At 40.8% G+C, this 20,483-nt stretch overlaps 1 protein-coding gene across 1 annotated transcript in view; it reads right to left on the bottom strand.

Annotated features, from left to right (window-relative positions):
* Gpc3 (glypican 3) overlaps positions 1-17,329 on the bottom strand; it is a 406,893-nt gene extending 389,564 nt beyond the window's left edge. The window contains exon 1 of the mRNA XM_046469318.2: positions 16,996-17,329. Within this exon, the coding sequence (XP_046325274.1) occupies positions 16,996-17,167 (172 nt within the window). The 5' untranslated portion in view covers positions 17,168-17,329. The remainder of the gene's footprint in view (positions 1-16,995) is intronic.
* Positions 17,330-20,483: the final 3,154 nt, after the last annotated feature.

Below are 20,483 nucleotides of genomic sequence, written 5' to 3'. Positions count from 1 at the left end.
AGTCTGGCAGTCAGGCACATGATTTTCCAAGAAATATGACAAGGCTATTAAAAACTCTAAATGAAAGTTGTGTAATGAGCATAAATCTGAATACATTTAAATTTCCTCTAGATTCAGTAGTTCCAGCAACATCCTTATATATTTTTAAAGTGTGCTTTTGCTACTGTGAGGAAAGACCCTAAAAGATAGCAGAATTTCCTCAAGGATGGGGGTGGGGAGGCGACACACAATTGTCATGAAAATTAACCCCTGAAAATGCACAGGATTTTATTACCAAACAGATGCCTGAGGAGATTACTAGATTTTTAGGGTCTTTACTATAAAGAGAGCAACCTGCATGCCTGAAATAATTAAGAAGAAGAGACTCAATTATCTAGTAAACTGAAATTTCAAACCACCCTGCTTACCTAAATGAGAAAAGCTGCTTAGACTAAAGCGTCATTACTTCTATTTAGACAAGCCTTAGCAAAGATATACAAGGAGCTAAAGAATGGGACCCCACATTCTTCCCTAAGCCACAACAATGCCTGTTCATGTAAATAGGATTTTCAATAATGAAATCTGCAAAAAAATGTTTTCATTATTATCTCTGAAAAAATGCAAATGCAGAAGATGAAAGTCAAGGGGCTTTCACTATGATGGGCACTGAATACCCTAAAATATTTATTCTATGTGAATCTAAGCCTGGATTCCAAGTGGATCTAAGAAATCAGCACTGAGTATTTCTCCTTTAAAAAAAAAAAGTCACTACAATATAAAGAGGCACAAAGATTTCTCTGACTCTATGGCAAGCTGAATTCCTATCTCAAAAATTTAGTTTAGAAAGAAAAAAAAAAGTAGTAGTAGGTATCTGTTTGCATTTATTCAGCAGCCCCTTCCAAAATGTGAGCCAAAATATATTCCTGCCTTCATCATCATCACCATCTGACAATCAAACACTCCCACATTGACCATAACAACCTCCAGGCACAAACCAAAAAGCTCATTAAAGACTATATGAAGGCTATTTATAGAAGAACTAAACAAAGAAGGAAAGGACTATTAGCAAAATTAATTAGACCATTCATACTTTTGACAACTATTACTATTTGTTTGAACTCAAGTGTCTAGCTCCTTTCTTGGCAGGTATTGATGACTCCAGAGATAGCACATATCTAGAGTTTTAAACTGACCTTGTAGTTTTTTGGTTCAAAAACTCAGGTTTTGACCTATACTCTGTATATCAGCCTTCCTGTTGCTGTTTAGGCAGCTGATAAGAGGCAGAAATCCTTCTTGCTCATTAGGCCATTAGCTGCTGGTAAGCAAAGGGCTGGGGAGGGGCGTGCTCAGTGGCCCAGAGGAATGTGCCGGACTCCACATATAAAGCCAGCCCCGATTTGGGGTTAAGAATTTAACCTTAAAAGGCTGACAAGTCATAAATTTGCCTGAGGTTCATATATATGTGTGACTTTCACAGTTTATATTTCCTAGCCAGGACCCAGAGTCAAAACATGCCCCCTGTTTAATGAATAGTACTAATTGTTATTCCTGACTTGAGAACGTTAGTCTTTATCCATAATATTTTCTTAAAAAACACACAATCTCATACCTAAAACTCTCTGGCTAAGTGGGGGTTTGGACAACTAGTTTAAAAAAAAAAAAGGAAGAGAAGCCCAATGTTATCTGTTATATGGTGCTACCATTTTGGTAGTCAAGACTGACTCAAAAGCTTCCATTTCATTGTGTCCATCAAGCAAAGTGCAAAGGAATGTCCTCCAAATCTAAACATCTGAGATAAAGCAACCATCTGCGACTCTACACACACACAAAAATGAGCTGAGGGGGGAGGGGCGGGGGAAGGGCTGAAATGTCTTCAAGCACATTTTGTCTAACAAAATGTGTGTTAAATATTTATACATAAGTGCACAACCTAACAATCTTGGCTAAGCTTAGAAGAGATAATAGATATAGGGCAAACAAAAGATTCCTGTGAATATGAAGACAAAGAAAAATTTCTGAGGAATAGTCCTCTTGGAATATAATCTCAAACCTGAAGTCAAAATTGAAACTGGGACAATAAAACCCCACAAGCGAAACAATGTCCCTGTAATGTGATAACTTCATCAGGGAAAAATCAAGCTATAATTTGGTTAGCCTACAAGGTGGATGTCAGTTCTACCCCACACTAACAGTGTTTCAAAGGGGCTCCCTTATCTTAAGCAAAAAAGAAAGCATTCAATGGAGAGAGAGAGAGAGAGAGAGAGAGAGAGAGAGAGAGAGAGATTGATTTCTAAGAACAAAGATGCTATGTGCGTTCATTGAGAATTATGACAAAGTGAAAGGGAATGTAAACTACATAACAATGATGTGAGGTAATCAAGTCAAATATATCCAGCCTTGTCCTGTCTGTACAAAAAGTTTTTTAAATACTCATCAAGTTCTTAGAAAGTGATTAGTGCACATTTTTAAGTTCTTCATTTCAAAATTAAGGAAGAGAATTTCACAATATCCCAAGAGAAGTAACCAGGTACCCAAACCAAATATGTGGGCACAAATGGGAAACATACTTTCTCTCCAGAATCACTGGATGCAATTGTATATGGAGGAGGCAGAGGAAGAGAGGAGAAAGGAAAATCAGGAGCAGGAAAAGGAAATACAATTTAAAACTAAAACGTGGAGGAAAATATAAAACATTCCACTCACGTATGTTTTTTTAGAGAACAAGAAACACAAAACCATTCAATAAATATAACAAACCATAAAACACCTTCTGTTTTAAATTATAACCAGTGGAGGGAGGGAGTGAGGGTGGGAAGGAGGAAGAGGTAAAGGGAAGATGTGGGGAGCAGTCTGACAGACAGATGAAGGGGGACCTTGTAGCTTTGGAGGTATAATAAGCCCCAGAAGGTCTGTGATGAGAGGGCAAAGAACATCCGTTGTTCCCCTTAGCTCTAGGCCTTAGTTAAGTAACTTGGGCTACTCATTATAAAATGTTGAACTTTTCAGGAATTTTGCTGATTCGTGCTAGTTGGTAGTTAAGTCTCACTGTTACTAAAACCGAACTTGAAAATAAAACTAAATATTGTTAGGGGAAAACTCTGAATGACTGAATAAATGCTGGTTCTAACGTCACCTTCAGGCTTTGTGAATGAGGCAACCTTACTTTCTCAAAGAACAAAGAAAAGGCAATCTGACAGCTTTTGAAGGCCAAAAAAACCTTCAGGCAACATTATTAAATTGACCCACAGCACTGAAGTTTCAAAGGCAAGAAATGACTTAGGTTTGAGAAATTAACATTTGTAGAAAACCTTCAGAATTCCATGGGGAAAATAAACCTTTATTTCAGAAATCAACTTTGAAGTTTGAAAACAAAGCAGAAATCCTGTTTCTGAAAACAGAAGAGTCTACTAGAAACACAGCATAGTTCTTCCATGGCTCTTTGAAACCTTTCAAAAGTTCAACCCTGACTTCTGGGAATGGCTAAAAAAGATACACCCCACAATACCAGCAAAAGAGAAAGTAGGAAACCATTAGTTCCTCAGACTGGGCACAAAATGATCTTAGAAGATATTTGTCTTTGGTGACATTAAATTAAGGCAAGGCCTACAATAAAGTTTCTAGTCACTTAGGAACACAAAGGCAGTGTTTTCCCAACTAGTCACAAAGTTATTAGCCACCTAGCAGAGATTCTGCTGGCTCTCTCTAGCCCATTCATTATCATATTCTCATTCATTCTTCCTCCCTCCCTCCTTCCCTCTCCCCCAGTTTCTCATTTCCCCTCCCTTGCTTTCTCCCTCCTCATCCCTCTCCTTTCTTTCCCCACTCCACCATACATTTTTTTGTGTATAGGTCTCTAAGGCCACTTCAATGAATGAATAGCCAAAGCATGAATGTGAAAAATGAAAAGGACATTAATTTACTATGTGCAAGACACTCTCATAAGTACTGCAAGGTTATTACCCTCACTGAACTTACACTTGGAAGCAGCCCATCTCAAACTCTAACATGCATACAAATCATCTGGTGATCTTGTTAAAAAATGCAAATTCTGATTTAGTAGGTCTGGGAAGGGGCCTGAGATTCTGCATTTATCACAAGCTCCCAAGTGAGGCTGATGCAAATGGTCCATGGACCACACTTTATGGAATGAGGCTCTAGTAAGACTAAAGTCAAGTACATAAAAAATTTCAAGACCAAGCAAAAACTAAGGCCATAGAAAAAGTACTGAGATAGCAGGGTTCAAGGGGGGAAAATAATCACATTTAATCATAGGGAATTGTGGAATAATTCTTGAAGAAGATGGCATTGCACTGAGACTTTGAAGCAGCCAGTGATGATGGAAAGACAGGTGGTCTATAAGCAAAGACCTGGAAGTAGACAATGACATAGTCCTTTCAATAATAAGTTAACAGCCTGTTGTGTATAAACCGAGGACACACATGCCAACGGGATAGAGTAAGAGACATGGTGGAGGTAGATTTGCAAGGCTTAGCCACTTAATTTGGGTGTGGGATGTGTAAAAGGAGAAGTCAAAGACAATTTCAAGGTTTCAAGTCTGGGAATCACATAGAGATGCCATCGCCAGAAATGCAGAATGCTGGCCAGAGGCAAATTTGTACGGATTGGAAAATAAAGAAAACAATGACATAATTTTTGGCTCTGTCAAAAGTGAAGCACTGGCAGGACTTCCAGATGAAGATGTCCCACAGACAACTGGTAGATACTGAACAGGAAATCAAGGAAGAGGCCAGGGTTGAAAGAGATATGAGATTCACTCAAACAAAGATAATGAAGTCATGGGAATGGGTGTGGGACTGAGCAAAGGGACAATGGGAAGGGCAAAGGACAAATGCTACTGAACACTTACATCTAACAAAGGATAGGAGGAGGACAGCAAACAAGCAAAGACAGAAATCACATTGGAGGAAATCCCAGAGTATACAATGTCATGAAATTTAAAAGAGAATTTAGGCCCAAATGCTTCATATTCAGACTATATTACTTCCCCTTCTGGTCTAATGGGTGCATACAAAAGAGCATGACCTATGCAGAAAGACAAACCTGAATGTAAATCCTGGCTCCACCACTTACAGAATCTTCGAGAACATAAGCCTTCCTGAGCCTCAGTTTCTTCATCTGTAAAATGGAGATGACACCACCTACCTTTAAGATTTGCTGTGTAGATTAAATGAGAGATTAAAATGCAGCAACTGGCATGCAGTAGGCACTCAGTAAATGTTATTTGCCATGATCTTCCCTTGTGGGGAGACTATTTCATCAACCACAAAATATCTACTGTGAAACAAGGAGTTTTGAGCTTATGTTGAATGAAAGTAGAATCCCTGATGAAGACAACTTCTTAATCAACAGGGAAATCAAAGAAACCATTTATGCCAGAGAACAAGACATGTTTACAACTCTTTCCTAGCCCAGAAAATATTACATCTCCATAGATCAGCCCAAATACTCAAGTATTCCTAGCCTTTGCTTAGAACCACATGTTTCAGAGACTAGCCAGCAGAGGAATACACAAAGCTCCCCAAACTACATACTGTTATAGCTTTCATCCTCCAGAATGGAAAAGTGCTGCCCCAAGGGAAAGGGCAAAGGAGCCACTATGTTTGAATCAAGCAGGTCCCTGGAAATCGGAAGCTGCAGACACACTTTATGAGTGCTTGCATTATGTGAACATGAGATAGATATGTGAGGCCAGGCTTTCATAACACAAATATATGGCATGATTTTGAAAGACCACCCACTGTTAAGAATAACTATTGACAACTTTCAGTTTAAATAACATGCATAATTATCAATTATTGCTATCAAAAATAAATAGAAATCTGATACCTTGATTCCAATGTCTTTTTCTACCTAGAGGTCTCTGTGTGTGTGCATATGCTCACATTACATGAATACATGCACATGTGAGCATTTGGTAGTACATAAATTTATTTCAAAGTCTTGCACCACAATAATATATAATCAAGCTTTCTCTTAAGCAAGAGAGTTCTTGAAGTCTTTGGCAATTAAAAAAAGAATCCCCAGATATTGGCAAATACATTTTAAGACATGTCACATGCAAAAGCCTGGAAAATATCATCCACACCCATGACTTCCAACTGGAGCCTATATATGATGAGTCCCAAGTATGCTTATCCTGAACTCTAGAAGAACATATACCCTCTTTCCCAATGACCTAATTTATTCCCAGGATTTCAATTACCATCTATATGCTAATTATTTCCAAGTATGGATCTCTAGCCCTGATTTTTCTCTCTTCTGTGATCCAAACACAAATTGAAGACTGAGGATATATCTCAGTGGAAGAGCACTTGCCTAGCACATATGTACAAGGCCCTAGGGTCCATCCCTAGCACCAAAAAATGAACAAGAAAACAAAAACAACACACATACAACTTGAACTATCTAGCAGACATTCTACCTCAATGATCAAAGGGTCCCTCAGACTCAACCTGGTCAAAACCAAACACAGGGCTGGGATTGTGGCTCTGTGGTAGAGCACTTGCCTGGCATGTGTGAGGCACTGGGTTCGATTCTCAGTATAGCATATAAATAAAATAAATGTCCATTGACAACTAAAAAATATTTTTAAAAACTCAATTAAAAAAATAAGATGGTTCATAAAAAACAAACTTAATATATCACCTTTAAAATATGTTCCTCGGGACTGGGGATATAGCTCAGTTGGTAGAGTGCTTACCTCACATGCACAAGGTCCTGGGTTCAATCCCCAGCACCAAAAACATTAAAAATAAAAAACAAATAAATGAAGTATGCTCCTCTAGGCCAGGTGCAATGGCACATAACTGTAATCCCAGCTGTTCAGGAGGCTGAGGCAGGAGGATCATGAGTTTGAAGCCAGTCTCAGAAATTTAGCAAGGCACTAAGAAGCTTAGTGAGAACCTGTCTCTAAATAAAAAAATTAAAAAGGACTGGGGATGTTGCTCAGTGGTTAAGTGCCCCTGGATTCAATCCTGGGTAGCATAATTAATTAATTAATTAATTAATTAATTAAAATAAAATATTCTCCTTTAAGCCAGGTATTTTGGTATGTGCCTATAGTCCCAGCTACTTAGGATGCTGAGGCAGGACTGCTCCTACTCAGGAGTTCAAAGTTAACTTGGACAACTTAAAGAGCCCCATTTCAAAAAAAAAAAAAAAGCATATGCCCTTTCTATATTTCACTTATGTGTTCAACAACTATTTACTGAACACCTCTTATGTGCTAAGGCCCCACCACCAGGATAACCAGAATTTCCAGACTCTCCCCTCTGTCCTCATATCCAGTCATACATCACGTCTACATCCTCTTTTCTCTCAAGGTTGGTTTTTATTCTTCTATTGACAGCCCTCTGCCCTCTTACCTTTGTCACTGAAACTCCCTGCCACCGCTCACTCTCCAGTCATCCTCCATACTGAGCAATGTTTCCCTTCTTAAAATGTCTCCACGGCTCCTCATCATCCTGGATACAACTCAAATTCCTCAGCATTTCCTTGCCTACTTTTCTAGTTCATCTTCCCCCCACTTCTCCCGCACATTGCTCTAACCAATACAAACTATTCCAGTCTTAACTATGGTATCATTCTGTCTTTTAACTCTATGCCTCTCACATGCCTTTCAGGACAGTCTCTTAAGAAAACCATACATCTCTCCTCCATGGCTCAACATTTCCCAGACGGCCCAAGTGATGCCTATCTCTCTGGCAGTCCTCATTAGCCTGCCTTGACATCCATGGCTTTCCTTGTATGGCTCCTTCACAAGGAAGGGAACTCCTTGCTGGCAGGGATTTTATCATGTTCATCAGCTCCTAGCTCAGTATCTGGCATAGAATTTAGTGCTCGATGAATGTTGGTTGAAGTTAAGAATGAACGGAGAAGTTTTATTTATGCAAATATTACACATAAAGTTCATCATCAGTGAGATCTTTTTTTGTAAATTTCCATTTGTTTTCCAAAATACATAAACACAGTCACCAATGCAATCACTGTATGAAATTTAACTTCACACTCTCATTTCTATTAAGTTTAACATGCAATACAGCCAGTGCTAGAAGTAGTTCTCCAACATGAGCCAAACTCATAGTATAGGTTGAAACACTATTAATGAGGACTTGGGGAAATGATGAAACTTGATAAATAAGCAGTAGATCTATGATATCAGTAACAATTAGTCCTGCAATAACTTGGGGCCAATTCAACTGAAAATGGTTTTACTTGATTTGTGAATAACACTGGCTTTTAACAGTATAAATTAGGTTCATCTCCAGATTATTAAAGGCATGCAGATGTATGGATATTATATGGGTGTGTGTGTGTGTGTGTGTGTGTTTTGAAACTAGGCGGGCCCTGAAACTAAGAAGCTACAGACATTTTATGAGTGCTTGCATTGTGTGAACATGAGATAGATATATGAAAGCCAGGCTTTCACGACACAAATGTAAGGCGTGATTGTGAAAGACCACCCACTGCTTAGAATAACTATTAACAACTTTCAGTTTAAATGACATGCATAATTAATTATTGCTATCAAAATAATTTATCAATATATTTATACACACATGTAAACTATAAACATACATTTATATAAAAATATATTTAAACTCCACATTTAGGTAAAACTGCAGTTAAAATCTCTCTCTACTTGTCACCTCCTCTTCAATCTTCAGTTATAAAAATGGAGTTACAAGATTCCAAAGGTCAAAGAAAATAGATAATTTGAAACTTCACAATCTCTTCCTCAGTCTTTGCTGAAAATCAGTTAGACAATTATGCATTCAGGGACTTACTCATTCTATGGTTATATGCCATTTAGGATCTCATCAGACAGTGGTCAAATCCTCAAGACTATGTCTTCAAATGTTTATGCTTACATTTATTCCCATTAATTAATTAATTACACTAATAACTGTATAAGGCATCCTACTCACCACTCTAAAGGATATCATGATGAATCAAAAATGGCTCCTGCCGGGCACAGTGGTACATGCCTCTAATCCCAGAGGCTCAGGAAGATGAGGCAGGAGGATCGTGAGTTCAAAGCCAGCCTCAGCAAAAGTGAAGTGCTAAGCAACTCAGTGAAACCCTGTCTCTAAATAAAGTATAAAAAAGGGGCTGGGGATGTGACTCAGTGGTAGAGTGCCCTTGAGTTCAATTGGTGGTACCAAAAAAAAAAAAAGAGTTTGAAAGAGGCCATGACTACCAAAAACATAGATACTAAATAAGAATTACAGAGAAAGTATTTCTGGGAATCAAATGCAATTGCAGCATCTCAGGACTATCTCTGCACACAAGCAAATTTCCATGTTCAAATGTTTTCAGATCCTTTCTTTCTGTTACATGCTTGTTAACTTTCTGACAAATTCCCCAGAGTAAAGACTTTTAATGTCCTATCTATATCTATCACACTAACTCTTCTCTCTTCACTTTGTTTCCTTCAGCTTCAATCCTCCAAACCAAAATCTGACAAAGAGCAATGATGATTCCCAGGATGCCATCATAATACTATACTATACGTACTAAACATGCAGGATTTGAGAGAGAGAGAGAGAGAGAGAGAGAGCAGAACCGTAATTAAGGCAGAGAATATGTAAATCTAATTGTGGTAACTTTTTCAAATGAATATCATCCCTTTTTCACCCTCTTTTTCTGATTGGTCTCTATCTGAAACAGTCTCTGGATGGGTCCTCCTTAGGCAATTAATTGGAAATCAGGTATCATGCATACAAAAATTAAGAGAACTCTCATTGAGACCCTTTATCCTACCCAAATAAAATTCCCATGCTGAAAATCCACTTTTGATTATGTCCTTTTAAATGTACATTTATCAGTCTTGATACCAGGGGGTAGTAAATAGCAAACACTGAGGAAAAACTTAGATATATTCAGTGTGTTTCTCTGCCGGACACCAGGTTGCATTAATTTCACAAACCTAAATGCCACAGATCTATAAAGATAAATATATGCTTTTATGTATAGTGAGTATAACTTTGATTTTTCTTTAAATTACTTAGAATAGCCTTGAAAACAAGTACAAAATACTTACCTTTGGCTAGTCTACTTCTTCCACGCAGTTGTAGTGCAGCTAAATGAATTAAACCAATGTCTTTTATCACTTACCTATACACAACAAATGGATTTTTGACCTGGAAAAATGGTTTCTTTTTTAGAAAGCTTAGTAAAAATGTTAAAACTAAATAAACATTTAAATATTGGCTTTATGGAAATATTATGTTTGCATTACATTCTTACCTCCATTCCTGTGGTACACACATGCATATTAATACCTGTTATCAGTACTACTTGCTGTGCCAGACACTGGGGATATGAAGATAAATAAGATACAGCTGCTGACCTCAAGTCTAGTAGGTAATAGAAATATACTTGAACATACAACTACGGTTGCCATAATCAGAACTTTTAAAATTTCCATTAATAAATTTATTTTCAAAAGTCACACTAAAAAAAGCACAATTAAAATTTTACTCTAAAATTGTGCTCCCTTCTCAACTTATAAGGAATAAATACATCCTTCATTGTGAAAATTTTGAAAATACAGAATATTCTAAAAATCATCACATCTGCTGAGAAACACACACCTTTCAACTTGCAATGGATGGAGCACAATGGATGGAGGTTTCTTGTATAATGACTTTGACTTCCCTGTCCCTTCCCTTCTTATTGCCACTTTCACTTATATTTTATCTCCCTTCCTATCAATTATTTATCAATATAAGCCTATTAAGTACGCTTCAAAGAGCTTAGTAGATTTACTAATCTAGCATATAAATACAATTTCAGCTACTAGAAGTAATTAACTGTTTGGAACACTAGCAATGCATTTTGGTCCTAACATTGACTCCTTTTTATTCATGAGGAAAAATACATACTCTCAAATTAGGCTTTGCCGAGAAACACACAAGGAGATGCAAAAGTGAAAATGGCTTTCTTTTTATTCAATCTGAATTCTTTTTTGTTGTTTAAAAATGGCAAATAAGTATTTCTAATAATTAGCACTTGTATAATTGATCTTTAATTGGTCTAATTTGAAGTACGGAATGAAATTTTCTTTACTTCGTACGTTCAACAAGATATTCTAGTGAGACTACAATGTTCCAGTGAGCACACCAAATTTCAAAATGCACATTTTCTCTGCTGATATGCCCACCTTCACCTTGCTTTCTGAATCGCATTCTCCCTGTCATTATATCTCAGAAGGTAAATTCCCATTACTTAATGCTGTTTCTAAAGCCAGTCTGGGGCCCATGACTTAGATTCTATTTTCTGATACTCATTTCTTAATGGGTGCTGGGGATCCTGTTTCAAGCCAGACAATTTGCTAAATATGGGTAAATGAGTGGGGGATTTTCTCTGCCCACGCTTTCCATTAGACCCTAGTTTACCCCCCCCAAAAAAAAGAAAAATCAAACCCATTTACAAGCTTGGCTAAGGCTGAATAGATGTTGGTTCCTGGAATGGTCTCTTGAATTGAGCCTGTACACAAATTCTGATCCCAGGTTACAGAAACCTGCGAAGTACTTCAACACGTCCGTGCATGTGTTGCAGCTCAACTCCCAAATATGGTAATATCAACATTAGCAAGAAAGATCTAGCTGACGTTAAATCAAAGAGGGTTTGATTTAAGAGATGTTCTACAATTTATGTGCCGTAATTGTTGATCTTCACTGATACTAAGGCAGTCATAACAATGCCACGAATTTCAATTTGCTTTGTGAGTACCCAACATTAATAAACTCTGCCTGATGGTAAGAGTCACCAGCTAACTGAAATAAGCCTGTGTCTCCAGCCAACATAGATGTAGCCAGAAAAGTTTGTCAAGATATCCCAAAAAGGTGCCATAACATTTGGGACTAAAGCTTTTAAAATAAGTAAGATGATATATAGCTTTAAAAAGTATGTGAGAGTTTATAGGGACTACATAATTATGTAGAAGTTAAATTTTTGTCAATTATTAACTAAATGCTGTGTGGTGCTCTTACCATTGTGCTCAGCACTGCTCAAATACGGTGCTTTCCCTTTAAGAAGCTTATAATCTAAAACATACAAATAACCATATGCAGAAAAAAGCTAGAGATCAGAGTAAAAGGAAGCATTCACAAAAATGTACAAATTCAGCATGCCAGAACTTTTCAGTTGAGCAACATGATCCCCAGTGAAATTCTTTCCAAATGATGTATCGTGTGCACAAGTTATAAGTGATTATCTTCAATTTTCTTAGAAATGAGTAATAAGATACCTCTTAAGACCCTTGCTTTTGTATATGCATCAAACACTAAACTTGGCGTGATCATTGATAGCTGCCATTTAAGGAGAAAACATATTTTTTTTTTTGTCTTGTCTCATACCAGACAAATCCAGGACTCTTTTCTCTCAGGTTGATAATAGGCAGTCTTTTTTCTAGGCTCCAGTGAACAGCAAACATTGCAACTCTAAAGATGGGAGTAGCAGAATGCTTTAAAATATTGCATCAAAATATTGGATACAACCTACCAGCCCATAAGAAAAAAAAAACACATTGCAAAACTAACACCATCTGTGTTATCTAGCATCCATCAAAACTTTCTTCTGTCTGTATTTCCTAATGCTTACAGAATGGAATTTACTCCAAGAATTAAGAAAACTCTTTTTAAGATGGCGGCCCTATTAAGAGACTTCTCCCTATCTCCCACTTCATCTTTTCAGTTCTTTTCCCTTGCCCAGGCTGGCTATTGTGACCATTTCAGTCAATTTCCTGGAGGTATTTTCTAGCCCTTTTCACCCTATTTAATCCTACAAGTTTCCTGGGAAGCCTGTTTACTTGCGTGCTCCCCCTCTAGCTGTGAGCTCCCTGACAAAAGGGGCTGTGTCTCCCTCCTTTCTGCACCCCCAGCACCTAACAGACAGCCTGCCAAGGAGCAGGCAGTCTTTCACTGTTTTTAGACCAGGTGCCCTACCACTCATCACCCAACTCCTCCATCACATTGATGCCTCCTTCTAAGCACATCTCAGTCCTAATATCAGAATTAGCACAATAAATATATTCAGACCACATTTGAAAGAATTCTCTACACCGTTCCAAGTTAGCACGGGGTAAAACAACTTTCTTAAAGTTTTAACAAATCACCTGCTCACCCAAATGTCTAATGCAATCTCAGGAGAGTAAAATCCTCCCACACCTCACTTCTTATTCTCTCTCCCCACATTAGGACCGCTAACTGCTTCAAACTAATTGGGGAACCACAGCTGGCAACCCAGATACAGTTGCTAGTTCTCACATTTAAAAAAAAAGAAAGAAAGAAAACTCTCTTTTTGTTTCAAGAACGTTGCCTTTTATTTTAATGCTGTTTCATCTATTTCAAGAAACTTCCAGTCGATCTTTGGTTCTTCAAGGCTGCTTTTACCCATAGAAACAGGCATTTGGCCTTCTGGATTGGTTCTCGCACTTTCCAAGGCCCTGTAAGGCAAGATCCCTCAATCTTTTAGGAGTTGCAACACTACCATGGATTGTTTGATTTTTTTCATTCCCATCCATCCCCTACAATCCCCCCACACACACACACACAAAGTGGTGTATGGCATTCATAAAGTGAATTACACTTGATTTTTGTTTAGAGGAATTTTTTTTCAGACTTCTGTAACATTCCCTTGAGACAATTGGAAACATCATTGTCTGATTACTAGCTCACTTCCCTTGCCTAAAATTGTATCCATTCTTGATTGCGCCTGTGGGTAGGTTAAGCAAAACAAAATAAACATCTAGACTTATGAGCTCATTGGCTTTTTTCTGAATTTTTCTAAATTAAATAAGGGCAAAAGAGCTGCACTGAAAGTCAGTTATATGGATTTTTCTGCCAAATGCTAACTCTGTGCGCCTGGTTTCCATCTGTGGTGCTTTCCAAGTTACAAATCCTTAAAAAAAAAGTGGGGTATGAAGAGATCTATGAATTTCAGGGACATACTATTTAGAATTGCTATCCTGTGCCTTTTAACATTCTAAAAGAAATGGGAACATGAGATTACAAGACTTTAGATCAGCTTTGTGGAAGTCTAGCGTAGTCCTTCAGCACCAGTGATTTATTTTTTTAGGCTGGCTGATTTCAAATGCCATTTAGTCTCATCCATATTAGCATAAGAAATGTACCTTATTGGGCTGGGGCTGTAGCTCAGTGGTAAAGCACTTGCCTCGCATGTGTGAGACACTGAGTTCGATCCTCAGCACCACATATAAATAAATAAAGATACTGTGTGTTCATCTATAACTAATATATATATATATATATATATATATATATATATATATATATATATATATATATATAGTGTCTTATCCACTCTAAACCCAATTCTGCTAATGGCTCAAGTTAGCAGTCAATCCCAAATGTTCCCCCTAAGTGAAATGGGACATTCTTGAGGATTTCTCCTTACTGTGACTGAATCTCATTTTAGCTGGGACAAAGAAAGCTTTAATGCAGTTAACACAGTGCAGCAGGCAATTTGAACATGGCTTAAAATATAGATGGGGGGTAGAAGTCAAGCGGTCATCAGGATGGTTCATAACTACCAAATAATTTGTAGCTCTCTTTCAATTTCCAACCACTGAACGACAGCAGCAAATAACACATTTATTCACTTTGAAATTATGCACTTGCCATTGTATTTAGTCTGTCATTATCATCTCTTCTCTGAAATACTGATGAGCTCTTTCCACACATGGACATTAGGATTTTCACCATGTTTTCCATATCTACAGTGACCATATTTGCCCAACTAAAATTCAGGACACATGGTTTCACACCAGGACAGAATATTTGAAATCTTTACTGCCCCAGAAAAATTGAAGATACATAGTAGCTGTCTGGGTATCACCATATTTGAATTCTGGATTTGCCCCAATGCATGTTAGGAGGGTTCCTGCCTTATAGAAGGTGTTCACCACCATTTATGTTTGTTAAACAGAACTGAAGTGGGTTACGTTGGATTTATATGGTGAAAACCCTTGAAAAGTGATTTCTTCTAGAGTTTGTGAAAAAACAGGAAAATGAAATATCATTATTATAAATAAGTCTTTATAAGGTGACCATCCTTAGGCTGGGAGTAAGGGAGGGAGGAAGTGAGCCCAGGCCAAATCTCATACACACAGTGTGTGGGCCCTCCTAACACTTTTATAAAGATGCTGCAAAGAGGCAGGCAGCCAGAGAGCTGGGGGAGGGTGAGCAAGGGTGAGCGCCTGCAAAAGTGTGCATGTAGTGGGGGGTTGCTAAATGAGTATCTGTGCTTCCCCATGGTCTTTTTCTTCTTTTAAAGCACCACCTTTACTCCCTCGCTTCGAATCAGCCAAACGTGGCCCCGACCCCAACCCTGGACCCATTCATCTTGTGGGGGCTCAGCCTGTGAGGACGAATTTTTACATTATCAACAAAAGCATGTTCTGTAGCCTTAGCAATCTAATTACCATGGCACTTCCAGGGGATAGAGATTCGCCTGTTGTTTCAGCTCTGTGGAACTGATTCATAGGTTGCCCCTTACAGCTCCTGCACACGCCCACGTGGTATGTTATTAACACTTAACAGTGGAAGAGGTAGTTCTACCCTCCCTTAGAGCGATATCCTGCAAAGCAATATTTAACATATGCGCAAATGCATTTCAGTCACCAAAAAGGGTGACCAATTACCTTTGCAACTAAACAGCAGGCTCGCTCCACTCTTTTCATCAACCTAAAGAAAAGGCTGAGGGCGCGCTGGCTGCCTAGGTAACCTCCTGCCAGTGAACGCTCGCTGGCAGCGCCCACAGGGCGCGCATCCGCATTCACAACTTGGTCCAACCATCAGGCCCGCCTCCCTGACTTGTTGAGAGCCACCAGCCAAGTTTTAGCTAGGGCTTCTCCCCATCTCTCTCAAGCGCGGGATGCGCGCCCCACTGGATGCATAGTCTGAAAGAGACCGAGAGGCCACAAACGTCTTACGGTTTGCAAATTCAACTGGCCGTTTCTTGCGAGCGCACCTCTGATAAATTAACCTGTTTGAGATCCACTCTTCTAGCCTGCATTGTCAGTATAGCAACTTGTCCTAATTGGATTCTGAGACTAGCTTTAAGAGCCCAATAGCTGGACAGTCAATCACAGAAGGCCATTAATATTCATCTGTTGACAGCGGCAGCCCTCAGCTAAGGTTAAAATATGCCCTTACAGCACGATCTGATTGTGCAGAACAAAAGGCAGGCGTACAGAAACTTTCCTCCACCTAAAATCATCTCCCCTTCAGGGTCTAGCCTGTCAAGAAAGCAGATGAATTTAGGAGGGGGAGGAGTTAAATCATCTTTGGACTCTTGCTCCGCAGGCCAGCACCACCGTCTTTGAAGAGATTTTTGCCAACCTACAGAAGGGACTCTGTGGAAGGAAAAGGCTCAGACTATTTCATTTTAGGGACCCTCTTATTCAAAAGTTTCCCTCCGCGCGTCTTCATCCACCCCTGCGGATTCGGAGATCTGCCCTCAACTTTGCCTACACTTGGGCCCGCGAGCCTCGGAAATCCAGACCAAGGAGAGGAGGGCGTGGGGATACGTTGGGGAAAGGATGGACGGAGCCGCGGTCCAGCTAAGGCTGAAATTCTGACACATACGTGTGAGCAAGGGTGGCAGATTCCCGAGGCACCAGCTTGACTGTGGGACCCCGGTTCACTAGGGCCCAAGGAATCGGCTCCCACCTTCCCGCCCTCCCCCCCAAAAAATGGGCGCTAGCGAGAAGGCGATCTCAGCCGTTCCTCTAGCTAGCACATTTCCTGACAGTACACGAGCCTGGGGCACAGGGACACGGTCAACACAGACCCTGCTTCTCTCCTTCAATATAGTCGGCCAGGCCCCAGGCACTCGGACCATTCCCAGGTACCCAGCGGCAGGGCGCAGGACCGCGGCCCCACAGGGCTAGCGCGTTAGGGATACAACCACCACGCGCCCTTTGGCTCCCTGCTGGGCGCGGGGAACGCGTAAGGGACTCCTACTCACCTGGCACGGGGGTTTCGGGAACCCATTTGAGTCCTGGCTGCAGTCTCTGGAAGAAAGAGCGGACCTGGTGACAGGTGGCGTCCGGAGGCGGTGGGGGCTGCGCCTGTCCCGGGCAGTCCAAGCTGAGCAGCATCGCCACCACCAAGCACGCGGTGCGCACGGTCCCGGCCATCCTGCTTCGCTGAGAGCTAGGAGAGCGCGGGAGAGTGGCAGCAGGAGCGAGAGCAGTCCCAAGACTCGGCACGCCTGGCAGTGGCCCTGAGGAGCGAGAGACGTGCTGCGCTACCCAGCTGCTGCAAAAGTTTCCTCGCAGCTACCTGGGCGCTGAGCGAGGGCGGGAACCGCTCGGCTGCGCGGGGCGGGGCGGGGCTGACCGGGGTGGGGCGGAGCAAGGAGGGACGGGGCGGGGCGAGGCAAGTCGCGCGGACAGCGGGCGGTGGAGGTCGTGCCGCGGCTAGCCTGGGGGTTGCGGGGCGCAGAGTGGAGAGGGCAGTAATCACAGGGCCACTGAGGCTCCGGGACCCGGCGCGAAGGCGCGAGTAAGGGGATGCGGAGCAAGCGTGATGGCTCCCGTCAGCCCAGCCTAGCTGCCCGCTCGCTGCCTCTCTACACAGGGCGCTCTGGCATAACTACTGCAGAGGGGCTGCAGGCTCGGGAGCGCTGATTGGCTTCCTAGCAGCCATCCTCTCTGACTGGCTCTGGGAGAAGTTCCCCAGCCTCACTCCTCCTTCCCGCCGCTCATTGGCCTACAGCCGGGAGAGCTTTTCCCTTTAGGATTTTTGCAACCTTTCCATCCTTTCTTGGAGTGGGTGGGGGTCCCTGCATTAGGTGCCACTCTGCTTCATCACAGGCCTTCTCCTAGCCAGATCCGGATCATTCTGGCCACCAGGGCCACACAACGTCTTCTTTCGAGCAAAATCCACCTCCTCATCCTGCTTTCTGAGAGGCTTCCCGCGAATCGTTTTCCCAACGCAGCTCTGGCGGAGTTCTCGAAGCCAACCCCCAAATAGTCACGTTCAGGAGCATCTGGGGACCTCTGGGATTTTCACAGCCTGCCTCTTCTTTTCACCTAAAAAGTCCGGAAGCCCTTGTGGCTTGCTAGGTTTCATTCAATAGAACCACACAAAATCAGAGAAAACACTTGATCCCAGGATGTTAAGAGAATCTATCTCCCGCAGGATAGTCTTTTTGGGTAACTATTCATGAAGCAAAGCATAACTGGTGACAGTGAAATAACCGAGGGCTTACAGCCAGCCTAATTTATTAGAAAATATCTCTCAGACGGGCTGGGGGGGTATAGTTTAGTGGTACAGTGCATGCTTAGCATGCCCAAGGCCCTGAGTTCAATCCCCAGAACCAAAACAAACAAACAAAAATACCTCTCAGATTAGGAATGCATTTAGTTGTTACCTATGTGCTATTAAGTAGGAATCATTAAGGGTGGATTCCCTTTGTGACCCCCACATGCACGGAAACAATTTAGCACAGTGCCTGTGCTTAGTAGGAACTCAATAAGTATTTCTAAGATAAAATGACTTAACACCTCAGTGTGAATTCGTTTACCATATGATTGTGTTGTTTCTGACCTAGGTGAAAGTAAGTTTGGAGAAATAGAGAAAAAAAGAGCTGCAACAACAAGTATTGTCTAGCCTGTGCCAGGCCAGGAGAGAGGAGATTGTGTCCCAGGACTTGTAGGCTGAAAAAAGAGGCAAAGGAAGAGGAAGTTCACTAAAAAGTTCAGTCATTCATTTATTCATTTGTTCACTCAGTAACAAATATTTGAACTCCTACTATGTGCAAGATATTGTGGGATACAGACAACAAAGATACTAAGATTAGCCTATAGTATCTGATCTCAAAGAACTACAAATCTAATGTGGAATACAACCAAACAAAATGTTAAAGCATTGTGTGGTAAGTGCTAAGATAGAGTTCTAAGGGATGAGAGGGTGGATCAGAGAAAGAATCCCAGAAGAGATGATGCCCTAAACTCAGACTTAAAAGACCAGTAGGAATTGAGGTGAGAAAAGATGGGGGGAAGGGTGCCCAGGCAAAGGAAGCAGTCTGAACAAAGAGGAGAGGCCTGGCATGGCCCATTTGGAGGATGGGAGGTGCGAGTAATGGTTTCAGGCTGAAGAGTTAAAAAGAATTAAGGCGGAAGAGGCAAGCAAGGGATAGATTATGCAGAGTCTGAAAGCCATGCAGAGGATCCTGAGGAAATAATTCACGAGGGGGTGGTGACATGATCATATTGTCTTATTAAAAGATCTCTTCAACAGTGGTTTGGAGAATGGTTTGGAGAAGGGACAAGGTTGGAAACAAGGAGACCAGTTGAAAGGCTGTGAAAAGAATCTGAATAAGAAATGATAAAGGCCTGAGGCAGAGGAGATTTGGAAGGGTAAAAATGTCTCAGAGATATTGAGGAGGTAGAAGTAAAAAAGAATGGTGACCTAGTGCGTGTGGGGGATGGGAGAGAAGGAGTCAAGGATGGAGGGCTCATTGCCTCTTTTTTCAACAAACATTTGAGGGCGGCCTATGTATCTGGCATTCTTCTCCTACTTCATAATTTTGCCTGGGGCTAGGCCTGCGCCTGCATTGAACATTTGACAAATGACATATCCACTTTAAAAGAAACACCAATTAAGAGTCATAATTTGGCTGGTGAGTTTGATATGTTCCACCTGTGAAGCCCTGTGACCAAAGGGCAGATTGGAAGGCAAGCATTGATTGAATTTCATGACCTCGCAGAGGAAGACATGACCTCCCATAAATTCATGATCTTCCAGAGCTCATGCAACTAACTACAAAGGCAACAGTTGTTTTCAACTACTGGGTATTGAGTACCTGGAAAAGGGGAACTGTGACTTCTTTTTAATATATGCTTTTACATCTAATACACTTTGTGTGAACTAGAGCAATGCTTTTCGAGTGCTCTGTGTGGAACAATGACATTTTGGGGTTTTATTGTAATGCATTTTTATTTTAATGGTGGATTAGAAAAAGCCTATGTAAACTAGTACATTCAAACCTTGATTTTGTTAGGACAAAGCTAAGTAGATAGTGCTGTGATAAATTTATTTCAATAAAAATGTGAGCTTGTTTATAGAAAATATTAAAAAGTATTGAGAAGATGAAGATACATGAAATGTGTGGGGTGGTATGTGAATGCCTAGGATTCATAGGCAAACTGGCTCTGAGGTTTTGGGAAGTATTTCTTTGTCCTGGTAGATTCTGCTCCCACTCTGAGCAGCTACTTCAGGGCTTTTAGCCAACCTAAGGTAAGAGTTAATAAAACTTGCTACACTTAAGGAGTGGTTCCATTTTTATAAGTGCCTTTCAAAGACTTCTAACCTTCCAGCCCCCAAGTGATGATTCTCACAGTGGGATTTTAGGCTTTGGAACAGGCATTTTAGGCTTTGGAACAGGCTTTTGGTCAGGAAAGCTTGTAGAAACACTGTGGGCAGCTGTCCCCTCTGCTTACCCAGTGA

The sequence above is a fragment of the Marmota monax genome, unplaced genomic scaffold (assembly GCF_021218885.2).
Source record: "Marmota monax isolate L192 unplaced genomic scaffold, Marmota_monax_Labrador192_F-V1.1 WCK01_AAM20220418_F8-fsc00054, whole genome shotgun sequence".
In the NCBI taxonomy this organism is placed as follows: Eukaryota; Metazoa; Chordata; class Mammalia; order Rodentia; family Sciuridae; genus Marmota; species Marmota monax.
Note: the sequence above shows the minus strand (reverse complement) of the source record. Positions and strands in the feature narration are given on the sequence as shown.